Below are 27,454 nucleotides of genomic sequence, written 5' to 3'. Positions count from 1 at the left end.
TTTTTGGTTTCTTGAGGTGCTTGTAGCATTATCTGGCTTAATTCTTCTCCCCAATTCTTAGAGAATTCTTCATGAATTTTCGTGGCCTTGACTTGTCTTATCCATTGAGCATTCATGGGTCTTTTTCTGAGAATATCACCGAGTTCACATGATAATGCTTCTTCTTCTCCATCTTTAAAACTTTGGCCTTGCAACTCAATCCAAAGCTTCTTTCCTGAAATCAGGTTCATACTCTTGCTCTTTCAAAGAGCTTTCCCATGATTTGTCCATCGCAGATAGTCTCATCATGTGCACCGTGTGTGGTGACTTATCATTTCATTAGATCCTAATCCGATTCTACAAACTTTATTCAAAAATGTCAAGTTTTCTCTTAGGACCGAAACCATGCAGTCTGTTTTGCCAATATCCTTGAGGATTATCCACAGTCCTTTGAGCATCTAGGATTTAGCCAATCACTTTTCTAGCACTTTGGTAGACTAGACTAGTACATTTCTAATAACATGCAACACACACACCAAACATGTCTCATTGTTTGGCAGTTGTATGTTGAATATGATCACTCTATCTTTTTGTTGAATATGATCACTCTATCTTTTTGTTATGGATTGGATCCGAGCTCATTCATATGCAAAAGGGCCCAAATCTACCAAAAAATGCTCGAAACAAATAGATTTTCTCTACTTCTGGCTTGACAAATGCATTGTTCATAGTATGTCCATATAAGATCTAGGGCTCTATTCTCATTTGAGCTTTTTGCCTCATCAAAACTATCTATCTAAAAGCAAACCATAAATAAACCAAAAAAGCATGTCCCAGCATGATTGAAAGCAACATACCCTCGTAATTCGAAGAAGATAACAAAACAAAAAACAAGGAAACCTATATCAACACCAAACCTGTGTAAAACAACACATCACAAAGTAAATGCTTATATCTAAATTAAGGACCATAATATCGAAAGTGTATGTCAAAATATCAAGTACATAATTTCCAAACTACAATAACATTAAATGTTTTTACTATTCATCGTCATCACCACTATCTAGACCCAGAAGAGAGATCGTGAAGGCAAGTCTAACAACATGCTCATCTTTCTCAATGGACAGACAATGACAAAGTAAATCCACTGACTCCCTTGCTAACCCACCACACCTTGCAAATAGGTTCGATGATACAATCACTTGGGCCCATGAATGTTTAGCCAATCCACCTACCAAGACATGAACATGTAAAGTTTAATAAATGGGCTTCAACAACACCATTTTATTTCCTCTAATGACATTGTATAACCATGGGGTACTATCTTCTAGACAACCTTACCTATGTAGGTACACCAACCTCTCCCCTTGCAAACTAAAAACCTATAGGACACATCACTCATAGACACATAAGCACCACGTATGCAAGGAACTATGTGAATGACAAAAGACAAAGGGTGATGCCATTTACCTCCTCTCCATTTGGATATACAAAGCCAAAGTCTAGAAGCATAGTATAAGAGTGATGTAGTACAAACTCAGCCTTCCTTACATGTGCAAAGATATAGCCATCGTGATCAGGAAGGCAGAGAGTCATATACCATCTCTCATCTCACTATGAAGTCATTTGTAAATTGTGCTACTACTATAGCAAACAGCACTGGAACACTAGTTTTGTTCCACTCTGGACATGTTGAGGTGTTTTCTGCTCCTCTGCCAAGCTTGTGGGAAAATATGCATAAACCAATTTGGCTACGATAGTACATGGCTGACCCCCATGTGAGAGGTTTTGGGCATTCATTACTACAATCTATATTGCTTCCAAAATATCTAGAAGGGTTAGCAGATACCACTCACCTATAGCAAAAAATATTTTTTAACACCCTCAGTATTGACAAAAGGAAGCTTTGGCCTGAGAACTAGTATGGTCAAAGGCAACTCTTTAAGCTTTTCAATATGGATAGTGAGGCCTTGATTGAGTGGGTTATTGATCAGGCAAAGTTGGGTTGGTCTATTCCATTATAAGAGATGGACGAGTCATTGTAAGTTCACATTTTTTGCAAAGCCTTCTTCCTAGTACCGATAAGATGATTTACCGCAACACTATCATAGAGGGCGATCCAATGCTAGAGGTGAAGTTTCATTTAAGGATTTATAGTGAAGGGCACGAGCACTATATTCTAGAGGCCTCCATGTCCAGAAGATATGTGCTTGTTAATCATGCATCAGCTGCTGCTGCTGATAATAGTGTGGTTGATATCAATGAACCAAGCCCTTCAAAAAGTACTGAGAGACCAAAGAAGGATAGTGTGTGTGATTGATGATGAAGAGTCATTGTTGCAAGCACCAATTGCTTCAGAGATGTCTAATAAGAACATAGTGTGGAGAAACATTTGTCATGTTGACCTTGAGGACATAAACCAGTGCAAGGGTGATAAGAAAAAGACCCAACTCACTTATTTTTGTGAGCCTCAAAAGAGGCCAATCAATTCAAGTTTCCATTCTTCGTAGACTTCATGCTTTGCTATAGGAAGTCTTCCAATGTAGATTTTGAGGAGCAATGGAAGTCTACACTTGTAGACTCGGAGGGTAGTAGGACCTCAACATCTCCAAAGGGTAATGAGAGGTCTACTAAAATTAACCTTGAGGATTCATATGAAGAGAAAGTTCATGGGAAGACTATCATCCCTTGGCTAATGGTGGAGAATAACAAGGCCAATGTGTTGAGATCTCAAATTGGGAGTTTAAAGAATGTAATATACAAGTGATAGAAGTACCCAGGGTTTACAATGATAATCTCATCATGGAGATTCCTCCAACATTTGGTAAGATAAATGGTATGGAACAAAAATTTGACGGTCATATTTGAACAAGGCCCACAACTACTAATATGTCCATCCAATGCACCATTAGAGTGACAGAAGCACCAAGGGTTTACAATGATAATCTCATCATGGAGATTCCTCCAATGTTTGGTAAGGTAAATGGTATGTAACAAAAATTTGATGGTCATATTTGGACAACGCCCACAACTACTAATATATCCATCCAATGCACCATGAGAGTGAGTTATTTTATTGGTTCATTGGAAGGCCACAAGACATCTTATCGTTTCTATGCCAATTACAAGAAATTCAATAAAACTTGCTTTAGAGGACATGTACAAGAGAAAGTTGCACTTGGTCTACTTGTAGAGCAGAAAAGCAATAAAATTATGTGTCATTTCTACCAAAAGCCGACGATGGTCTAGAGGGGTCCACAATACTTGTGGATGCAAAGCTAACCAGCTTTCTTGAGTGAAGAATAAGCCCACTCATATTAAACATTATTTTTACACTTTTCCTTGATTCATGGAAGAGAGAGAAAGCCCTTAGAGGGTTAGTTTGTGAGTCCAAATTTTTCCTAATGTTGGGTTGGCATAGGGAACTCTCTATGGAGCTACTCAATAATGTAGTTCTTTTTATCATCAGGTTGGTCGTGCCACTTTCTGAGGATGAAGTGTCCAAACTATACACCACACGTCAGTATCCTCCCACCTAGCTCATCCTTAATATGGACCCATCATCATAATATCTATAGGAGTACCTGGGTCTTGATATTGTAGAGTGATGAGTAATGGGAGTGCAAGCATAAGGAGTGCATGTCAAAGTGAAACTCGCAGTGGCTATATGATAGTGATGTGCATCATGGATCAGAATCCACACCCATGACTTATGGAGCTCATCATAGCACAACACCATTCTCAAGGTGGAGGCCTATGGTATCTAAGGAGGCTGAAAAAAGAATCAAGAAAGCTGAAGATATGCGAGCTACTATCATCATGGAAGAAATTGTAATGGACCCTACACAACACGTTTTTTTTTCATGTGGCCATAGATGGCTCTGAGGAGGGGGTTGTATATGATGTGCATATAAAAAATGTACCAATGTGCACATGCCACGTTTGTTTTCATGTGGCCATGGATGGCTCTAAGGAGTTGGTTCTATATGATGTGCATATAAAAAATGAACCAATGTGCACATGCCTAGATTTCCAAAAAAGAGAATCTGCCAAAAAACCATACCTAGCATTGAAGCATTTATATTATATTTTCTTGTGTGTCTTGGGGCTTAATAAAAATGTACATATGTTTATACATTATCCCACACTTTCAGTTGATATGGATATATCATCAGCACTTAGCCATCCTACTAGGAACAACATTTTGTCTCAAAGACCACTACTCTTTTATCCATTTTTGGTTGTGAACACTTACATCCCACCATCTATGGAAAATTGCCATAATATTTAATGAAAGCTTTGGTTTTGAAAATTGCCATAATACATATTAGATATAATGCCTTTCTATCTTGTCGAGATGAACGTCTTGTTATATCATAATGAAAGTTTTATTTTTGAAATTTGTCATGCTATAGTGTCAAGATCTTGACAACCTAAAATATATTTCTGAAAATTGTCATAATATGTATTACATCTAATGCCTTCCAATAATGTCAAGATCTTGACAACCTGAAATATATTTTGATCAATGAATATGTTTTTCTATAAATTAAAGTCATGTTTTTAAGAAATTATTGTCACAAAAAAGCTTGCAATTTCTTGGGAGAGTGATAGAAAATCTCACAAGATAAAGCTCGTAAAAAAAAAAATTCCCTCTATGTGGATAATTTTGTACCTTCATGGAGAGGGATGGTGTGTTTCACACTTCTAAAGGAATTTATGTCAATTATTCTGAGAAAAAATCATGAAATTCCTTGAGCAAGGCTATCAGTTCTCCTTCTTGCTCAAGGGTGAGGTCCTTGCAACAATAAACATTGGTTTAGGTTCTTTACTTTTGCGGCCAACGAAATTGCTTTTTTGACCTTGGTGGGGCCATTATACGAAGCAATTAGCTCTCTACCTAGGCTTCTTTAAGCCTTCTTGTCGTGTACCCCTTTTTCCTCGATTTTGTAGAACTTATAGTACTCGTCCCCTATCGTCCTCTTGAGGCTTGGCGAGATCTTTTAGCTTTTTATCTTCTTTCTTTGCCTCTTCAACCTTGACTTTATTGAGCTTGTGGCTAGCAACTCAACAAAGCTTGGATTTCTCGAGGTTCATGGACTCCCCATCACCTTTACTAGTAGCCACAATCTTGTTAGTCTAAAAGGTGATCTTGTTTTCTTTTTTACTGTGGATAGTGTAGAGGTTGATCATTCTGTGGAGGGGTTTGCTAGGTGAATCACTAGCTACTCATAGTTCAAAGTTGATGTTGGCTCCTAAAAGGGATGTTGCACTAGGCATGAACAAGGTTATTTTCATCGTGTTCAATCTTGCTGACCTTGTTCCAAGCTTTTGTAAAGCTCCATTAAACCCTCATCTTTCAAATCTTCTCAAGCACCCTTACTATTTCCATAGCCAATTAAGTGACCTCAAATGGCATTGGCTACATTTTTTAATATGTGCATGGGATCTAGGAGATGATTTATAAGCAAGAAGACCAAATAAGGGAGTTTACAAAAAATGAAGAGCCTTTTCATTCTAGGTGGAAGTTGGTTTCCATTCAATCGTATGACTCTAGCCAATCACTTGCCTTCAAAGATGGTGGCTTTTGACCAATGTTTGTAAGGAGTGGCCTTCTGGTCAAACCGTCCTACTAACAACGCATTAAAAACCAACAACACAAGTGACCTAGTCATCAATCACACTGATGCGACCAACCAAGTGGCTTATGATCCATTCCTTGAGTTTTGAGGGTGTATAATCATAATCAACAATAAGCCCCCAAAAAAAGAAGTAAGACCAACAATGCCATAACGAATCAATGCACTGACAGTACCGTAAAATAAGAACATGGATTTTACTGCTCCATGCTCTTTTCCTTGTGTAAGACTCCTAAAAATGGTGAGCAATGCAAACACCATAGCGTAGCAACGACATTAACCCCCAAATTTTTCTTATTAATAAGGATAATTAGATGAGAAATACTTATGCACCATGAGAGTTTCAAATGTTATGACAACGTTGGACCCAAAACCATAGGACAATAGGACTGAGAGGCTCACAAAAATAAGTGAGTTGGGTCTTTTTCTTCTTTTTTTCGTACACACCCGGGGCCCACTCAAGTGGGTGGAGCCGATTTCCCCTTCCAACAATTAGCCAATTATCATGGTCAGGCAAGGGCCACGTACCATCGGGCAAGAGCCACGAATTAGGCATCCCCCATGACCACCGCGATGAGTTGGGTCTTTTTCTTTATCGACCTTGCACTGGTTTATGTCCTCAAGGTCAACATGATAAATGTGTCTCCATGCTATGTGCTTATTAGACATCTCCGAAGCAAGTGGTGCTTGCAATGACTCTTCATCATCAATCACACACACTATCCTTCTTTGGTCTCTCAGTCCTATAATCCTTCTTGACAAAACCCTGGCAATCCAACTAGCACACGAACTTGGAAGTATAACCATCCAAAACAAGAAAAGAACTGAAGAGTATCCAAACATTCCTCTTGGACGCGTACTTGGTGTGCATAGATGACATTAGTGTTTTCACAAATAGGTGAGGTAAACTTTTAGAACCATATTCAACATGGGGATATGTGAGAAAACAACCCCCCCCAAAAAAAAAACCCGCTCAGGAAATTCTTGTGATTACATAACAGGAATAGAATTTAAGAGTTAACAATACACAGACTTGACTAGACTTCAGGCTGGAGGAGCACCTGCAGCTGCCGGCCTATAAATAAGCAATGCTTGTAAGGCCTTCACAACAATGCTTGTAAGGCCTTCACAACAATGCTCATAGTTGGGCGATAATCTGTTTCATGCTGCACACAAAGTGCTGCCACTGCTGCCATCTGGATCCACGTACACAACACAGGTTAAAGAGAGACAGAGAGAGTATGCACTTAGCCGTTAATAATGCTAGAGTGGGTAAAAAAGTAAATCTTGAAGAGCATGTTAAAATGGCATCTCAATGTCGAGACATTGCAGCCAAGCACAAGCGAGCCAATGTGGTGCAGGATACTCATGAGGAGAGGAGGAAAGTAAAAGGTCCTAAATCATAAAATTCATGGACCCAACATTGAAAGAACTTGGGGAGTTGGAAAAGGTGGCACAATGGAAAAGCTCCTCCGTCTTTAAGAAAAGGTGGCACAATGAAAAAGCATGAACCTCCTTGTTTGAATTACTCTCATTTTTGAGACCTCCTTGTTTGAATTACTCTCTTCATTTATAACAGAAAAAGGCCACCCTAGAGAGAGAGAGTAATTCAAACAAGGAGGTCTCAAAAAGGTGCAAGAAGGACAACCGGACAGTCTACAAGGATGGGTGAGTGATTATCTAGGAAAAGCATGAACCGATGTCCCACTTCTAAATAGGGAAATGTGACCTGTGGGACAGAACTTGCAGGCCTATATGAAACTTTATGAGCAGTATGGATGGCCGTCTCAAAAAAGCTACGTGTTATTTTGGGCATATTTCGATATAAGTATCCTTTATGCTTAAGAGGGGGGGAAAAGAGGACCAAAAGCTACGTGCCTTGTTAATCTTACTTTTTTAGAGTACTTACTCATAAAAGCCTGCATGCTTGATGCATGGGCAAAAAGTTAGTTGTGCTTTTCAAAAGCTGGAGCTTATAGTATCCACCCACTATTAGCAACCATCTCTAATTCCCTGCACTCCTTAATTTCCTACACATTTGCTAATCTTCTCCATCATCTACTCCATGGCGGAACAAGAAGCATCTGTTAGAAGTCATCTCCTGTCTATACCTATACACCAGGGCCTTTGTTGTGGGTGTGCCCACCCTTATTAGGTGTTTTCTCATTTTTCCCCACTCTCCGTATTTTTTTCCCCATTTTTCCCTATTTTTCTTGGCTTGGGTGGTTGCCCTGTGTTGGTAGGAGGGCCCATGAGCTAGCCAACTGATTCTTCAGGTCCACGACCTCTCACAATTGCTGGCCGACCTGATACAGCTGGCCGTGTATGGATCTTCTTGTGTATATAGAGCAGAGTTACACACTGTGACATGTGAGGGATTGACCGTCGTAAACACAACCTTAGGCTAACTAAACTGCACTTAATGATGCTTAAGAGATAGGCCAATAGTGTCAATGCAATGCAATGCAGCTATATTAAATGAATGGGTTACAATGAGATTTAAATAGATCTATGATGCTGTCCTAGATGAAGATCCTTCCCGGGATGAGATGGATGGGCTGAATGCTGAAGATGAGGACTGTTCCTTGCTCCAATGCTGAGGTCCACCCTTCGATGCCGGATGACTTATATGCTGAATATGCTGCCTATGATGCTGAATATGCTGATTTGATGACTATATGCTGGATGAACTGCTATCCCACTGACTTTCCCTTGTCTCCTAGAAAGGAAACGCTCAAGGGAATGCTTGGAACTGATGAATGCTGAAAACGCTGATGCTCTCCTTGTTGCCTGGGAAGGAAACGATGAGGAGATACCACTGCTGAACTGAGATATCATGGACTGAATGGATGCGCTTCTATTTATATGGGAACATGGCTGCTGGTCGGCCAGCCCCCCAGATACTCACGACTTGTCATAAATGCCTAGAAGGCTGTCGGCTGCCCATACCATGCTGTCGGCTGGTGCTAACAACCCTGACCTGATGCAAATGAATGCCTTACATGGTCATGAAGACTAAGGTGCTGATGTTGGTGCTGAAACACCCCCATATACATGCTTATGCTGATATATGCCTGAATAATACTTAGATGTCCTGATTAATGCTTGATGATGCCATGCCACTTGTACACCTGATGGGTGTGCACATGACACATGCCTCTCTCTCTTCTTCTCTTGTGCTGTCTATTTTCTGCACTGTGCTTGCTCTTGTATTCTCAGATTTGGTCATCATCTCCGCTGCATATTCTGACATGGTATCAGAGCTCTAGGCTCTTGATAGCTCTTGGGATTTGTGTGAGCAAGAGGGGGACTGTTGTGTTGCTGATTGGTGGACTGTTCATGACTGTTCGGGAAGAGGAGAAGCAAGAGGAAGGCGGGCACTTGCACTTCTTTGTTCCCACCCACCCAAACTTTTTCAGTTACATCCCCGCGCAATGGCAAATTTGCTAGAGATGGCTGAGAAGCATGTGAAGATCCCAACACTCCCCACGTTCCCAGTGGACCATCAGTTGGACGGGAACAACTACGGCATATGGAAGGTTATGATGAAATCTGTTCTGGAGTCATATGACCTTGCTGATTTCATCGTTGTTGGGGTTCCACAGCCGGAAGCAGAGGAAGGGGAGTTACCGTCGATTCGAAAGGACCGCGAGGCACAGGCACAGTTATGGGATCGTGTCAACGCCAGGGTCCGTTCATTTATCTTCCTCAACTGCACACCGCAGGTAATCAATCATATCAAGCATATGACGCTGGCCAGAGGTATATGGCAGCATTTGGCTTCTCTTTACAACAGGGTATTGCCCATGAAGGGAATTTCCTTGGAAGTACAGATGCGGGTTATGAATCCTGCAAAGTCGTTGACGATGCGGGAGCACATTAAAAAGCCGCAGGCTCTTCCGCAGTAAGTTCTTCAAGTTGGGAAGGAGATATCGTCATAGGATATGGCCATAACGTTGATGTCCCATTTGCCCTCTCAGTACTTAGCATTCTACTCGTCTCTGATTACCAGTGGCAAGCTCAGCACCATTACATGGGAGGAGCTTGTGCCCATGGTCTTGGACCAGGAGGAAAGATTCTCGAACCCTCCACAGGGCGGACGTTCAGAGGCCTTAACTGGCCAACGGTCGAAAGGCCGTAACAAGGGCAAAGGGAAGGCTTCACTGGAGAAGTCTTCTGAGAAGAAGTCCAACGCTGACCACGAGAAACTAAAGGCAGGGAGGACCTGTAATGATTGTGGCGAGAACGGCCACTATTGGAGGCAGTGTCCCAAGCGGAACACCGAGAAGGGTGAAGATTCCTCAGCAGCAACCATGAAGACTCCAGCTTTTGTGTACTTGGAGGTAATGGACACCGATGTTTCATTTCCTTCAGGTAGGGAGGAGGTTGGAGGACTCTCCGTAACGGATACTCGGGAGTGGATTCTAGACAGTGGTGCTTCCAGGCACATGAATGCTTCCCGTTCGGCTTTACAGGATCTCTGTAAGTATTCTGGTCACATTCTTATTTGGGATACATCCACTATCCCAGTTCACAGTGAGGGAAGGTTGGAGATAGTTCCCGGTGGCAGAGGGGGGAAGCATTCCTCCCAAGTGTTATATGTTCCCACACTTGGTTTTCATCTGTTGTCAGTGCATCAAGTTTGCAAGATTGGAATACGAGTGGAGTTTGATGAGCATTTTGTTGCTCTCCGGGACAAGGCAACAGGCCAGGTAGTTTGGGAAGGTGGAGTGGAGAATGGAGTTTACAAACTTTCAGCACGCTCTCCCAGGTCCTCAGTTTTGTGATGACTGACAGTCTGGTAATGGCCACTTAAGTGTGGATACGCTGCAGGTGCAGGCTTTCCTAGACCAGATGGTGGATAGCTTGCAAGATGATGGCAACACTTGGTAGGAACTTTCCAGTACAGATGTTGGTAGTTCTTGTGTTCGTCAATCAGAGGAAACTTTACACGTAACTTATGCTCTAATGTCTCGTAGTATTCGGTGTGTGGGAGAGATGGAATTAGGGTTAGGTTAATTCATGTGGGAGACATACACAGAGAGAACAAGGGGAGAGAGAGAGAGAGAGAGTTGTGGGGATAAGTCAACTCACCAAGTGTGAGTGTGTGACTCCCCTATCACACATGTATATTGCACTAGTACACATAGTGCACTTAGTACATTAAAAGTACTAAGTGTACTATGTACTATAACTTATGGACTTGTACACACTATAAGGGTGGGCATAGTGCCTTTACCCCAACAACCTCCCACTTAAAGGCAAAGTGCCCTTAAGTAAAGGAAAAGAAAAATCAGCATGTACATGATAATATACAAGGCCATATCAAGGCTGAAACTGGCCTCATCCAATGCCCATCAAGTGTCTGCAATGAGCAAACCGCTCCGGAGGCAAACTCTTTGTCAACAGATCAGCCAGGTTGTCATCCGTGTGAATCTTAACAAGCTGAATTTGCTTGTTCTCTATCACCTCTCTGATGAAGTGATACTTCACATCCACATGCTTCGTCTTTGCATGAAAGACAGGGTTCTTTGCCAACTGGATGGCACTCTGACTGTCACAATGCAACAATGGAATATCCCCTGTATAACCCAAATCAACCACTAACCGAGATAGCCATAATGCCTCCTTGCAAGCCTCTGTGGCTGCAATATACTCGGCCTCTGTAGTAGATAAGGCAGTGCACTTCTGCATCCTGGATATCCATGACACAGCACCTCCTGTGAATGTAAACACATAACCGGTAGTAGACTTCCGGTTATCTGGATGACCGGCATAATCCGAATCCGTGTAACCATGCACTAATGCATCCTGTTTGCCAAAGCAAATGCACATATCCTGTGTGCCCTTCAGGTATCTCATGACACCTTTCACTGCTTCCCAATGCTTCTTGCCAGGGTTGGCCATGTATCTAGAAACCACTCCCACTGCAAATGCAATGTCCGGCCTAGTAGCAACCATGGCATACATGAGACTGCCACAAGCTGAAGCATACGGAATCTTGGCCATATCAACCCTGTCTCTATCGGACTGTGGGCTGTCCATAGCACTGAGTTTCACATATGGAGGCAAAGGAGTACTAGTCTTCTTCCCCCCGTCCATATTGAACCTCTGCAAGACTTTGCCAATGTATTCCTTCTGAGACAAATACAACACATGCTGATTTCTGTCCCGAAGTATCCGCATACCCAAGATGTGATTTGCATCACCCAAATCCTTCATATCAAAGGTTTGATGCAGCCTCTGCTTCAAGGTATCCATCTCCTTACGAGATTTCCCGGCAATCAACATATCATCAACATACAAGATGAGGATCAATAGACTGCCATCCAAAGCTTTCTTGGTGTACAAGCAGTGATCTATGTCACTTCTGAATTTCTGGGATTTCATGAATGTATCAAATTTATGATACCATTCCCTTGGTGCCTGTTTGAGCCCATAAAGACTCTTTTTCAGCTTGCATACAAGCTTCTCCTTTCCACTTACTGCATAACCCTCTGGCTGTTGCATATATATCTCCTCATGGAGATCACCGTGAAGAAAAGCAGTCTTCACATCCATCTGAATCAAGTCCAGATCATCATGCGCAACCAAAGCCAACACAGCTCTAAGTGTGGTCATTTTGACCACTGGAGAGAAGATCTCATCAAAGTCCACACCATATTCCTGCTTGAAGCCCTTAGCCACTAACCTGGCTTTGTATCTTGGCTTTGCATCTGGTGCAACTTTGAGCCTATAAACCCACTTGCATGGCAAAACCTTCTTGCCTGCAGGCAAATGCACCAACTTCCAAGTTCCATTTTTGTGCAGAGAATCCATCTCTGACTTCATGGCACGCTCCCAAAGAGCCTTGTCTTCCCTCTGTAAGGCCTCCTTATAACATGAGGGCTCCCCACAGTCAGTAAGCATCAAGTAGTCAACCCCTGGAACAAACCTGTCAGGGGCTCTGGAGGGTCTAGTGGACCTCCGTACCCAATGACCATCATTTGCAGGTTGTTGTCCAGCCTGCATATCATCCATTGGTGGCTCCTGTTCCATGCCATAAGGCTGAAAAATCATGCCCGGTATTTCTTCTAACTGTGGTATATCCATAGGGATATCTTCTGCCATCTCTGGCTGTCCATTTGGACCATTTTCAGCACCATTTAAGGGCTGGTTTTCCTGCTGTAATGGCTGATTTACAGCCCTTGGTTGTTGTCCATGATGTCCATCATCATCAAAGATGACTCTGCCAGGCTCCTGTTGCCTTGCAGGCTCCTTATACATGCATGTTTCATCAAAAATGACATCATTGCTGCGTATAATCTTTCTATTCACGGGATCCCAAAGTCTATACCCCATTTCACCTCTGTCACCATATCCTAGGAATATGCATTTGTGAGACTTAGGATCAAGTTTGGTGCGCATTTCCCTGCGTATGTGCACGTACGCAACGCAACCAAACACTCTCAAGTGCTTGTATGACGGAGGCTTCCCTGTCCATACTTCCTCTGGCACTTTCCCACCAAGCCTCGTGTTAGGTGACCTGTTTATAAGGTAAACTTTTGGCGCGCATTGTTTGACAATATGGGTACAAAGCTGAACTTCTCATCAGCTTACCATCCACATATAGATGGGCAAAGTGAAATAGCAAATTCAGCCGTCCTCGACTTGCTGAAATCTTATGTATCCGACCGCAAATCGGATTGGGAGAAGTATTTACCACTTGTGGAGTTTGCCTACATACTTCTACGGGCAAGGCGCCCTTTGAGATTATCTATGGCAAGGTGGTACTACCACCCATCCTTCGTACAAAGGATGAGATTTTTGCAGCAGATGAGTATGTCAGAGACTAGGATACTGCATTTGCACAGGTACGGACAGCCATAGAGAGGTCTCAAACCAAGATTAAAAACGCAGCTGATAACCATAGAAGGGATGTACAATTCAAACAAGGTGATTGGGTCTTGCTGAAATTTGATAAGGCACGCCTTCGGAAGAGGCCAGGGAAAGAGAGAAAGTACCCTAAGCTTTCCAACAGGTACTATGAACCTTTTCAGATCTTGGTAAAAATCAATGATGTTGCATTTCGGCTTGTACTCCCAGATCATTGGAACATGCATAATGCTTTTCATGTGAGCCTATTGAGGCCTTATGTGGGATCGACACCGTTTGAGCCGGTTTTGGAAGACCCACCCGAGGTGGATGAGCTGGAAGAGATTCTTCAACCTGAACAGATTGTTTTTCACAAGGAACTAAAGCTTGCAGGAGGCAAACTTGTTCATAGGTACCTTGTGAAGTTCAAGAATTATTCAGCTTTGGATGCGAAATGGATGGATGAGGCCTACTTCGAGGATTACCCAGATCTTTTAAAGGCCTATCCGGAGGCTTTTCAGTTGCGGTCCCGGGTCAACTGATTAGAAGCCGGGGGGATGTCACAAACCCCTATATTCTAGGGACATGCGGATGCGTGTCAGGCCTAGAAACATACAGATGCATGTATGTATTAAACCTGGGCATGTGTATGGATCATATGAGTGGATGCATATGAGTCCAAGGACATGGCAGGACATTTGTGGACTTTCGGGCGGTGCCCGTGTGGATTCCAGCCATGCACACATGGTGTGTTATGATGGCAGGCGGAATATTTTCAAGTACAAGAATGATGATAGGTGGTTCTCCAATTTTACATGTGCACAATGGATAAATGATGCATGCCATAACTTTATTTTACTTTGTGTGACATTGTCTTGCTGCATGGACAATGCTTGTTATTTTGGCTTGTGAAGTCCGAGGGACCGGGGACGCCCGGGCACCTTGTGGACACTGTGTGCACTCCTGTTTGGGCCTAAAACTGTGGACTTATGGGTTTTGCAGGTGGTAAGTGCGTCCACACTCAATTTACAGCTTACTTCATTTACTACTAAGGTTTATTGGTTTGCAGGTCCACACTCATTAATAAGTGGCCGGACAACTTATAATGCGTTCGCATTTGGTTGGACCAAAATTAATGAAGTCCGGACAGCTTATGGCCATTTCCCATTTGGTTGGACCTAAACTTATACAAACAGGACAAATGGAGCACTATGGGCTGGACACCTACCTGGACACCTTATGGGGACACATGTCAGCCAGTATGTGTACCCACCAGGCCCCTTAGGTGGCACTGGAAAAAGGCGCCTCCCTTAAGAGGCCCTTTTGGGCTGTTTTATTGATTATTCAACATATTGGAGAGCTGGTTGGAGCTTTGGGAGTTGCTACAGGGCTGGTTGCTTGCTTCCCAGACTCACACAAGCTTGGACAACGATCCCCACACTCTTCTAAAGGGCTGGTTGGTAAATTTCAGACCTGCAATTTCTGGTTATTGCGAGTTTTGGGCTGGTTACAGGTGTCCAAAGTCAACTTGGACAGTACAGGACAGCTCTAGGGACCTCCACAGGGCTGTAGGACCCTTTACAGGTGGATTTCTCGCGACAGAAAGTTGCTGTTTTGGACTGGTTATTGCACAAAACAGGCCGGACAGCAATGGAATATGTGAGCATGGATGTGTCTCAAGGATTCCTGGTATAGCCGGTGCTTAGGGCAAGCATTGGGGACACTTGCTCGCGGAGAACACAGGTTTCTGGATCAGTTTCTCGCGTGGAAACAGGGCCTAAAGATCCATTTACATCTTGTGCAGGGCGGAGTACCTGTGAGGATTGTGATACTCTTGTGCAAGGCGGATGTACCTGTGAAGAGGCTTGTGCAGGGCGGATGTCCCTGTGTGTAGGGCGGATGTACCTACAGATTCTCTTGTTTGAAATGTATTCATTCATAATGTATTTGGAAGAATCAGGTGCAGGCTGGTGGTGAATCCCCAGGCACCCGTAATCTTGTACTTTGCAGACTCTTTTGGTAATATAACCTAAGGGGGGGGGGGGGGGGGGGGCGGGTCAGCCTATCATCGGCCCCTTTATGTGGTGTACTGTCATTTTCAGCTTTGTGGTTGTAATGCTCAAGTGTTAAGTGCTCAAGAAGGATGTAAAATTCCGATGGACAAAGGAAGTTGAAGTTTTCAACAAGCTTAAGGAAAAGCTAACGACTGGTCCAGTTTTGGTTTTACCGGATCTTCATAAACCTTTTGTGGTACAGTGTGATGCATGCGGGAATAGCATTGGAGCTATTCTTATGCAGGATGGACATGTTATTGCTTATGAGAGTAGAACTCTGTCACCAGCAGAACGGAACCAACGAGTATATGAGAAGGAGCTTCTTGCGATTATTCATGCTCTTTCTACTTGGAAGCATTATCTTCTTGGGGCTGATTTCATTGTTCAGAGTGATCATCAGACTCTTCACTATTTCCTTACCCAAACGAGGCTTTCAAAGAAGCATATGAGATGGGCAAACTTTTTGTCCATGTTTCACTTTCACATTGTTCATGTGGATGGCAAAAAGAATGTGGTAGCGGATGCCTTGTCTAGGAAACCACATGTGGCCGCGTCTCCATTACCTTTCATCATGAACTTGATGATATGCGAGAACAGTATGCTCATGACTCAGATTTTGAGCGGATTTTTTATCATTTGACCAAAGGAGAGCGAGTTGACCATTATTCTCTCAAGGAAGGATTTTTTATGATGCATGACAAATTGTGTGTCACATCTTAGTTGAGGCCGATGGCCTTATGCAGGCCATCGTGGTATTGAGGCTACAGTGAAGGCTTTGGAGGCCTTCTTTTATTGGCCTACTATGCGCAGGGATGCTGATGCTTTTGTTCGTGATTGTATCATTTGTCAAAAGGTGAAGTATGACCATCAAAAGACACCTGGGTTACTTCATCCTTTGCCTATTCCAGATAGACCGTGGGAGAGTATTGCTATGGATTTTATCTTTGATCTTCCTAGGACAAAAAGTGGGAATGATGGCATCTCGACTATCGTGGATCGTTTCAGCAACCAGGCTCATTTCGTTCCAGTCAGGAAGAAGATTAATGCATAGCAAATGGTGAGGATATTTTTGACGAATATCTTCAAATACCATGGGATGCCCACATCTATTGTCAGTGACCGAGATCCTCGAATGACGAGTTTATTTTGGAGAGCATTGTTCGAGAACATGAAGACTTCGTTGAAGTTCTCGTCGTCTTTTCATCCACAAACAGATGGGCAATCGAAAATTGCCAACTCAGTTGTATTGGATCTTCTAAAGTGTTATGTTTCGGATCATAAGGAACAGTGGGAAAAGTATCTTCCTTTGGTGGAGTTTGCTTACAACAACACCATTCACACTTCAACAGGTAAGGCACCTTTCGAGATTGTGGAAGGCGGGAAGAAAGTGTCCAAATACCCAGCGGAGATGATAACCAAATCTGAGACCACAAGAGCAAGTAGAGTGCAGAAAATAGACAGCACAAGAGAAGGAGAGAGATATGCGTGTAACTCTGCTCTATATACATAAGATCCCGAAGTGATACAAGATGATATGACAAGGGGCTGTGGGGGTCCATTATATATGGACCCCAAGTAGCAGTCGGCCTGCTCCAAAGGCAGCCCGACAGGTACAACATCTCCACGACCTGCCAGTCGGCCACCAGCAAACATGAGTAGGTGAGCTCTGTACTGCAGTCCGGTACAATCAGCCAAAGGATGTATGCACCTGCCAGCTCAAGACTGTCCCCCCAAGCCACAGAAAAATGGAAAAAATGGGAAAAAATACGAGTGAGGAAAAATGAGAAAACACCTACAAAGGACGGGCACACCCACAACAGAGGCCCTGGTGTCTGGTAAAGACAGGAGATGACTTCTAACACCCCCTCTCAGCTCCTGGCTGTGAAACCAACCCTAGGGAGCTGGAGTGCCGCTTGAGCGTAGTCTGAGGTAGAGACTTCGTGAAGAGGTCCGCCGCATTGTCCTCCATCGAACAATAAAGTAGCAAGATGTCACCAGCCAAGATCTTCTCACGTACAAAGTGATACTGTATCTCTATGTGCTTGGTCCGGGCATGAAAGACCGGGTTCCGAGCAATAGCTATACAACTCTCGTTATCACACTGGATGACTGTGGGCTCCTTCTGTGGAAATCTAATCTCGCCTAGCAGCCTCCGCAGCCACACAACCTCGCAAGTAGCACCGCAAGCAGCACGGTACTCTGCCTCTGTCGAAAATTTGCCTGCCTCTTACTGCTCCAAGAAACTACTCCTAAGGCGCTGGAACATGCTCATCAAAGACCACATCCCGGCTGACAACAATCTCATTCCTCTTTGGATCATACAATCTGTATCCCTTGGAAAGAGAATTATACCCCACAAATATAAGCTTACGGGATTTGGAGTCAAGCTTCCCCCTCCGCTTCTTCGGAATATGTACATACGCATCGCTCCCAAAAACACGGAAGTGGGAGGAGACATCAGGTTTCCTACCAAAGTATGCCTCAAACGGAGTCATATTAGGTACTGAAGTCATTGGAGACCGATTGAGGGTATGGACAGCCGTTGCCACCACCTCTCCCCAAAGTGGACGAGGAAGATCACGATGCTCCAGCATGGTCCTCGCCATCTCCACCACAGTCATGTTTTTGCGCTCTACAACTCCATTCTCTGAAGGCGATCCTGTATTGGCCAGTTCCCTCTTGATGCCATGATCTACACAAAATCTGACGAAAGCATTCGAAGAGAATTCACCCCCTTTGTCAGCCCTGAGAGTCTTGCAATCCAAACTCTTTCTCCACCATCACGTGCCAATCCTTGAACCGTGCAAAAGCTTGGTCCTTCTGTGAAAGAAAGTAGACCCACGTGAATCTGGTACAGTCATCAACAAGCAGCATGAAATAGAGAGATCCTCCCAATGATGGTGTCTGCTGAGGTCCACACAAGTCAGTGTGAATCAACTCCAATGATTTTGAAGCCTGCCTGGAAGCCTTCTTCGGAAAGGATTCCCTGTGCTGCTTACCATTTATGCAAGAATTGCAACGTCCTTGCTGCTGGCAACATCTGGCAAGCCAACCACCATCTAGTCCCGGAAACCTCGCCGTCGCAGTGCATCCACATTTAAGTGGCCAAACCGAAAGTGCCACAGATCTCCGACCTAAGAACCTGTCAATGAGGAGAGTGCAGAGAGCTTGTAGATACCATTCTCCACACCGCCTTCCCAAACAACCTAGCCAGTCTCACGGTCCCGTAGAGCAACTGAATGCTCCTCAAATTCCACCTGAAAGCCAGTCTTGCATACTTCATGCACTGACAGAAGATGAAAACCAAGAGCAAGGAGTCACGTAAAGAACACGGGAACAATGGCTTACCCCCCTTGCCGTCAGGAATAATCTCCATCCGGCCCTCATTGTGTATCGGAATGGTGGAGTTGCCGCCAATGAAGATACGATCTGACTGCTGTTTTAGATCCAAAAAGAAGTCTCGGGAAGGAGTCATGTGCTTGGAAGACGATGAAGCATCTGAGTCCATCATCTCTAAGTGCACAAATGCTGGAGTCTTTGCAGCTGAGGCTGAAGAATCAGCACTCCTCCCATTCCGCTTAGGACACTTCTTAGATCCAAAAAGAAGTCTCGGGAAGGAGTCATGTGCTTGGAAGACGATGAAGCATCTGAGTCTATCATCTCTAAGTGCACAAATGCTGGAGTCTTTGCAGCTGAGGCTGAAGAATCAGCACTCTTCCCATGTCGCCAATGAAGATGCGATCTGACTGCCGTTTTAGATCCAAAAAGAAGTCTCAGGAAGGAGTCATGTGCTTGGAAGACGATGAAGCATCGGAGTCCATCATCTCTAAGTGCATAATTGCTGGAGTCTTTGCAGCTGAGGCTGAAGAATCGGCACTCTTCCCATTCCGCTTAGGACACTTCCGCCAATAGTGGCCTTTCTCGCCACAATCATTGCAGGACCTCTCGGCCTTCAATTTCTCTCGATATGCGTCAGGCTTCTTCTCAGAAGACTTCTCCGGTGAAGCCTTCCCTTTGCCCTTGTTGTTATTCCGGCCTTTCGACCGTTGGCCAGTTAAGGCCTCCGAACCTCCGCTGTGAGGAGGGTTCGTGAATCGTTCCTCCTGGTCCAAGACCATGGGCACAAGCTCCTCCCATGTAATGGTGCTAAGCCTGCCACTAGTAATCAAAGAGGAGTAGAAAGCGGAATACTGAGAAGGCAAGTGAGACAGCAGAGTAATGGCCATATCTTCTGATGATATCTCCTTCCCAGCCTGGAGGACTTCCTGCTGAAGGACTTGCAGCTTGTTAATATGCTCCCGCATCGTCGACGACTTTGCAGGGTTCATAACCCGCATCTGTACTTCCAAGGAAATCCTCTTCATGGGCGATACCCTATTATGAAGAGAAGCCAAGTGCTGCCATATGCCTCTGGCCAACGTCATATGCTTTACATGATTGATTACTTGCAGTGTGCAGTTGAGGAAGATAAATGAACGGACCCTGGCGTTGACACGATCCCACACCTGTGCCTGTGCCTCGTGGTCCTTTCTGGTTGACTGTAACTCCCCTTCCTCTGCTTCCGGCCATGGAACCCCGACAACAATGAAATCAACAAGGTCATATGACTCCAGCACAGACTCCATCATAACCTTCCATATGCTATAATTGTTCCCGTCCAACTGACGGTCCACCGAAAGGGTGGGTGGGTGGGTGGGAAAAAACTTACACCTGCAAGTGGCTGTCCAGCAATTCAGCCTGCCGTCCTCTTGCTTCTTCTCTTTCCGTACAGTCCCGAACAATCCACCAATCAGCAACGCAACAGTCCCCCTCTTGCTCACAAAACTCCCAAGATCTATCAAGAGCCTAGGGCTTTAATACCATGTCCAAATACGCAGCCGAGATGATAACCAAATCTGAGACCACAAGAGCAAGTAGAGTGCAGAAAATAGACAGCACAAGAGGAGAGAGATATGCGTGTAACTCTGCTCTATATACACAAGATCCCCAAGTGATACAAGATGATATGACAAGGGGCTGTGGGGGTCCATTATATATGGACCCCAGGCAACAGTCGACCTGCTCCAGAGGCAGCCGACAAGTACAACATCTCCACGACCTGCCACATAGACCAGTCGGCCAGCTCTGTACTGCAGTCGGGTACAGTCGCCAGAGGATGTATGCGCCTGCCAGCTAAAGACTACCCCCCCAAGCCACAAAAAAATGGAACAAATGGGGAAAAATACGAGGAGTGAGGAAAAATGAGAAAACACCTACAAACGGCGGGCACACCCACAACAGAGGCCCTGGTGTATGGTAAAGACAGGAGATGACTTCTAACAAAAAGTACCTCCGATTCTACATACAAAAGATAAGATCTTCGAGGCAGATCGTTTTGTGGAGAATATGGCTGAGGCTTATAAAAAGGTCAAGGTGGCTCTTCAAAGGACTCAAGAGAAACAGAGGAAAGCAGCAAACCTTCACTGTCGATCATTGGTTTTTGATTTGGGTGATTGGGTCCTTTTGAGATTTGAGAAGGCTAGACTCACGAAAAATGAAGGGTAAACAGAGCTTATATCCTAAATTGAATATGCAGTACTATGGGCCTTTTCAGGTGAATGAGAAGATGAGTGATGTTTCCTATCGTCTTCAGTTACTGGATCATTGGAAGATTCATAATGAATTCCATGTGAGTCTTCTTAGACCTTTCAGAGGTGAGGTGCCTACAGATCAGGTTGATGAGACACAACCAGATGTAGAAGAACTTGATGAGATTCTTCAACTGGAGCAGATTTTGGCACATAAAGAAAGAAAAGTCAGAGGGAAAGTTTCACGTCGATATCTGGTGAAGTTTGTGAGCTATTCACCTATGGATTCGAAGTGGATGGAGGAGGGTGACTTGGCAGATTCACCGAGGATACTACAACTTTACCTCGAGGCTTTTGGTTTGGAGCCTACCTTAGAAAGTGCTTCAACAGGTTCAGTTGTGGTGTAACACACAGAAGCTCTGGGGGTCTTCTTTCAACCCTAAACACCTCTGGCAACATGCTGATGCAAAACGCAGACATGAAGAGAGAGTAGAGGGAGAGAGAGAGAGCGTGGGCGCCGGGCAGCAAAACGCAAAGGAAAGCAAACGCAAGCGAAAAAGCGCCGGGCAGCCCAAAAGCGAAAAATAAACTCAGCGTGGGATTTCTTTTTTCGAAAACGCTTAAGCACCATGTATTTTTTATTTTTATTTTTATTTTTTTAAAGAGAAGAGAAAAGCTATTCGACAGTTTTTGGGAAAAAGCCTTTGTAATAGATTTTTCTAAGGGGGAAAAGCATAGCTTTTTCCCCCAAACTTGTATAAATAAGGGGCCAAGGCTCTTGTATCCCACAACACATCTTGGGTGAAAGCTAGAAGGAGATCTCCTCCCTGTGGATCAAGGGGGCATCTTCTCAGGAATTGTACAAGGGCTACGCCGACCTTGAGTTATAAATAAATACTTGCGGCGTAGACGTAAAAATATCTTTCTTTTTTCTGCCTAGATATGAGCTAGGTGATTTTTATGGTACACTAGGAGGATAGGCATCCAAGCTAGGAGAGACATTGGCCCCAATCTACTCTTATGTGGATAAGATGGTAACTTGTAAGCATACAGAAAATAATGAATGCTACATTATGTTTATAACTTTATGGCACTTCCTTCAAGCAGACAAACGAAAGTCCCTTCTACTCAATAAAGAAACACTAGAAGGGGAATTTATAGCATAATCAAAGGTCAACTACTACTGCAAAATCCATGTACAAGAATGTTATGATACAAAAAGACAACTAGTTTGGTTTAATCTACTACTGCAGAATCCATGTGGCAAAATGTTATGACCCCAAAACACATAATTTGGCTTTAATGGCGAGGTTACTTTGATGCTAGTTGTTGGACTCTAATGATGGGTTCATTAGACTCTTCTAAGTATCGGTCAATTATAAGTTAATAACCCTAATCTCTCTGTGCATGTTTTGGAGAGCATACTACATGACCAATGGATAACAAGATTTACAGTCCAAAATATCAACGAAAACTGAAGAAGGTAAATCACCTTGGCAACTGCTTTGATTGGGTAATCCGTCTTAAGCTTGGGATCCACACACTGCTTAACTTTTTCTTCACTTAGTCTTGGAGTTGCCTGCATTAATACATCATCACTTCTCAAAAAGCTTTGACCGATAATTATAATGATTGTCCAATATTGCTAATTTATGAACTAGCTAGGAATGCATGTCTCACCCATGCAACCAGATTTTGCTTCCCACGTGGTATTATATGGTCCACTGGTTTTCTCCCTGTGAGCAACTCCAATAAAACCACTCCAAAATTGAAAACATCACCCTTCTGTGTAGGCTGTTTATACTGTCCTGTCAGCCTCTCATACCTGAAGGTAAAGATTTGTCAGCCTGTAAAAAAGAGAATTTATGCAAACACAGATTGATCACTTGTGTTCATGGATCTGGCATTTATCTGTAACCAAAACCTTGCTTTTTTCATATAAGAAATTCACAACACCCCACAATTTGAGCCATAATAACAATAGATAACAGAACATAATTACTCTTTCACACGACCCTAGCTGGTAGCACCATTTCCCTTCTCCCCACTCACATGTGATAACCTATCTAGCATATCGTGAATCTTTGTTCCTTTGGGGGCTTGCCTGTGGACCTTATTTTATCATCCGTCTTGAGCTTTCAATCATTGCAAATAACCTCAGGCATAGCATTTTCGTTTGGCTTTCAACCCAAGAATTTTAATCGTCCATGCATTAATTGGCCTTGATCCCATGAACCTTGCCATGTAATTTGGGCACATAAGAAGGATTAGCCCTAAGAATGGCCCAAAGACATTTAAATGGCTCGTTTAAGAGAACTTGGCCATTTGCCATTGCCCCTGACGACAATGCATCTAACCAACTGAGATCCTCTACGAGAGAAGCCTAGGGTCAGCTCCCACCTCAAGGCATAAAAAACAATATAGACAACTATGTACACAATCTATCAAACATCAAAAGCACTTCAAGCAAGGCATTTAAGTAAGAAACCTTACTCTGGAGGAACATAATCAAAGGCCAAACTATAGCTGGGATGGACATCGTCTGTGTAATGTCGTCGTTCTGGCAGTGTACTCGCCGAAGAGTAGACCGTTGAGAGCATGAAATCGGCAATTTTGGCAGTGTAGTCACCAAAGAGTAGAACATTGCAAGATTTGATCTCACCGTGGACCATTGTCGCATCATGCAAGTATTCTAAGCCCCTTGCCACTCCCACTGCAATCTTCACGCGTTGCATCCAATCAAGGACAGGCCCGGGCTGGGCGCCTTGGACACCTTTTCGGCCTTTATGAAACAGCAAATATCACCGAGTCAGTTGATATCATTATAAAATTGTTGGTATAAGCTTTAGAGTAGTATTCTGCATACTTAGCAAAAGGAGAACAATTAGCCATCAATGAAACTCACATTGTGGACAATGCCTACAAGTTTTTTTTTACCATGTAAGATATCATGTAGAGATCCCATCGTTGCAAATTCATATGCCAATACTCGTAGATTGCCATCAATGTAGGATCCAATAAGCTCCGCAATGTTTTCGTTCTTCAGCCTTGAAACCCTTGAGGCCTGTCGTAGAGCTTGTTGTTCAGTGTACAAAATGCGACAGGGCAGGTCTCAGTGTGTGACGGTCTTACCATGATTCGTGACTACAGGAAAAACCTACCTCAACTAAAAACTCCTCGTCGGATGACTTATGATTTGTGCCGTGGAGTTTCTTAACAGCCGCAAATCTGCCATTACTCAGCCTCGCCAAGTAAACCCGTCCATACAAACCCTCACCTATCAAAGTATTTGCTCCAAAATTTTCAGTCGCCTCTCTCAATTCATCCAATGATATAGCCAGTTCTTGTATAGTCTGGACGGTTTGTTTAACCGGGTTCCGAACTGCCAGATTAGCCTTTTGGGTTGCAGGATAACCCTGCACACTTCGCAAAGCCTCTCTTTTTCGCAACCAAACTTTCCTAGAAAATAATTTCAGGAAGAACACTGCTGCAAAACTCATGGAGAGTCGAGTAAGATCACAAGAGTTTTTAAACATGGTTACTTTTAAAAGAGAATTCACTGAAGTGCAAGTAAAATCACAAGAGTTTTTAAGAATGGTACCTTTTAAGAGAAATGCAACCTTATTCAATTTTCTTCTATACAAGCATCCACCATCTTGTTTTTAAACAACCAAAAATAAGGCCCTCTCTGCAGTAATTTATATTCTTTCGTGAAAAATGAAGTTTCTAAGGTTTTTTGGCATTTATCTTTTTTAGTATAAAATCTTTTTCAATCACCCTCACAGGCATGGTGAAATGCATTATAGATGCCCGCTCCATCGTAGAAGTGTGGGCTTTCTAAGGTTATCAGTGCTAAAGCAGGATATGCTTTCTAAGGTTATCTCTACTATGAGATGGATAGCGGGGTGACCCCCTAATTGTTAAGTTGCAAAGACCTTCGAAATGATCGGAGCCTGACCAGGCAGCCGGCCCCTCTCCCTGCGTATGCCGCTAGCCCTGCCCTCCCATCCCACGCACCAGCCTTGCGACTCCTCTGCCCCACTGCCCCGTCCCTTTCTTTTGCTTCCCCTTCCTGACCCCTTACCATGGCCAAGCATCTCCTGCCCCCTCTGCTGTGCACCTGCCTTTCTGCTCTCCTTCACCCATGCAGCCCACCTCCCCCCCCCCCTTCCCTCCCTGCCCACCTTGCATTCCCTCCCTTCCTCCCCTCTGCTTGCTTCTATTCACCTTCCGCCCTCCTTTCCTTTTCATTTTCCAGGTAGACTAGCCCCCACCGATGCCTTTATAGAATTTCCTTGTTGCCGACCCCAACTCAACTCTGCTTGCCATGCGGACAATACGCAGAGCAAAAACAAGTGAGCACTTCATCTCAATAAAAGCTTCAGAATTATTTGACAGTTCAAAACGAGAGATGCTGACTTTGCAATTGGACGAACATGCACACCAACACACATATGATCAGTAAAGCTACCTAGTTGTTTGCTTCCAGCTTCATCTCCTTCTTGTAACACTATTCTGCAGCAGTACATCTCCAAAGGTATCTTCAATGGGTGGGGATCGAGAAAAACACCTGGCTCTTTAGAGGACAGCTCGATCATTTCTTCCATGCGGGTCAGCATGCCACTGGAGAGAGTGCGTGATAACCATTGTGCTTCACCATGACGGTCATGATGATCACCTAGAAGAAGAATAGAGGCCTTGAAATATCGGAGCATTCTGCAGATTTGTTGGAAGGTCGGTCTTACCGAGGGCTCCCCATCCCAGCATTTCTCAATGTAGCTCGCCAGTGCAAGCGGACAGTGGTGGGGTAGCTTGGGTCTCTCACCTCCCCTCACTCTCCTGCGGATATTGCTCCCTTCAAAGGGAAACTTTCCTGTCAATATTTCATAACAAACCAATCCAAAGCTGTAGACATCGGCCTTCTTCGTATATTTTGCCTTGGGATCACCTTCCACCTCGTCCTCAGGGCTGGTCTCGAAAACCTCAGGAGCTCTCCATGCAGTTGTGCCTGTCTGTCTTGTGGTGTACTTTGAGCTGGCTTGCTTGGCTTTGGACATTCCAAAGTCTGCAATTTTAAGATGTGCGTGTAGACCACCCATCATGGTAAGGTATGGATTCGATTGGCCAGAATGTGATGGAAAGCTTACCAGAATGTTCAAAGATTTGAGATCTCGATGAATGATGCCAAGGCTGTGCACGTACTCCATGCCCTTGGCGATCTGGAGCATGAAGTCCACTGCAACCAGGAGAGGGAAGGGAGGATTCAACCCTTTCCCCATTCTGTCCATCATCAGAACCCGAAGGTCTTGATGCATCAGTTCCATCACTAAACTACACTTCTTGAGAGCCGGGTTCTTTGTGCAGCACACAAGGTGTATTACATTGGGGTGCCGCAACCTGGCCTGAATGACCGCTTCCCTCCCAAACTCTATGTCATCTTCCACATAGAAGAATTCTTTGACTGCAAAGCGACCCCCCAGCCAATTGGTCTCATGGACTGTACCAAAGCCACCCGTGCCAATAGCGTTGTACTTTGTTTTCAACTCCTCTGGATCTACCCAAAGGTATGCTGGCAAACCATCACTTGCCACACCTTCCAGATCTGAGGCGTGGGACAGTTTCTGCGAAATGATATCAGCAAGGCATGACATGTCTCCTCCTTCCTCTACCTTCACACTAGCCAAATACTCCAGAGCAGAGCTTAAGTCTTCGCCCGCACCTTCAGCTGCCCAAATCTCGCCGATCCTTCTCATCTCCTGCATCAAATCCATGCTGTCAAGATGTGCACCCCTCAAGGCCTGCTCAACCACATAATAGCACCAAACCAGGTCGTGCAGATGAAGGTCCACAACATCCGTGCTTATCCCTAGCTTGAGTGCCTTGTCTACCAGCCACATATGGTTGTCTGAGCTTCCTCTGATGCAGTCGTCCAGACATCTTTCCCCTTCTTGCATCACGTGATAGAGAGCCTCCAAAGGCCCACTTAGCTTGTGAGATAAGGTCTCCTGCTCAGATGACCCCAACATGGAGCAAGCGTTTTCTACTTGCCGTATGACTGCATCTAGCACCACTGAGTAAGACCTTGCAAGGCATCGCCACTTGCTGCGATGCAAAATTAGCAACGAATTGCAATCGAGTCTGCCTTGAATCCGTTGGCATAGCTGGCCACAAGTCTCGGGAATGTTTCTGATATGGTCTGGCCAGATAGACGACATCGCAGAGAAGCTCTCTGAGTCGATATCGGGCAGCTACCTCAGGTTGCCGCACATTCTGGGGTCAAAACTCTTTCTTTACAAAAATTGAGTTTCGCAGAGAAGCTCTCTGAGTCGATATCGGGCAGCTACCTCAGGTTGCCGCACAT

At 44.1% G+C, this 27,454-nt stretch overlaps 1 protein-coding gene across 4 annotated transcripts; it reads right to left on the bottom strand.

Moving 5' to 3' along the window:
• Positions 1 to 1,030: 1,030 nt before the first annotated feature.
• Positions 1,031 to 27,454, bottom strand: LOC147628389 (uncharacterized). 4 transcript variants are annotated; one of them, XM_086813480.1, is made up of 8 exons: positions 25,565 to 27,454; positions 24,255 to 24,580; positions 24,031 to 24,157; positions 23,756 to 23,875; positions 23,587 to 23,653; positions 22,774 to 22,918; positions 22,586 to 22,672; positions 6,560 to 6,814 (listed from the first exon to the last, which is right to left on the bottom strand). In XM_086813480.1, exons 1-8 carry the CDS (start codon positions 27,306 to 27,308, stop codon positions 6,722 to 6,724), a joined length of 2,709 nt encoding a protein of 902 aa, XP_086669606.1. In that variant the 5' UTR covers positions 27,309 to 27,454; the 3' UTR covers positions 6,560 to 6,721. The 4 variants fall into 4 exon arrangements, with proteins under 4 accessions (XP_086669605.1, XP_086669606.1, XP_086669603.1 ...); XM_086813479.1 differs by lacking the exon at positions 6,560 to 6,814 and adding an exon at positions 1,031 to 1,210 and having other exon boundaries at positions 23,587 to 23,875; positions 25,565 to 27,453; XM_086813477.1 differs by having other exon boundaries at positions 23,587 to 23,875; positions 25,565 to 27,453.

The sequence above is a fragment of the Cibotium barometz genome, chromosome 19 (genome assembly GCF_041138505.1).
Source record: "Cibotium barometz isolate CiBa-2024 chromosome 19, ASM4113850v1, whole genome shotgun sequence".
NCBI lineage: Eukaryota > Viridiplantae > Streptophyta > Polypodiopsida > Cyatheales > Cibotiaceae > Cibotium > Cibotium barometz.
Note: the sequence above shows the minus strand (reverse complement) of the source record. Positions and strands in the feature narration are given on the sequence as shown.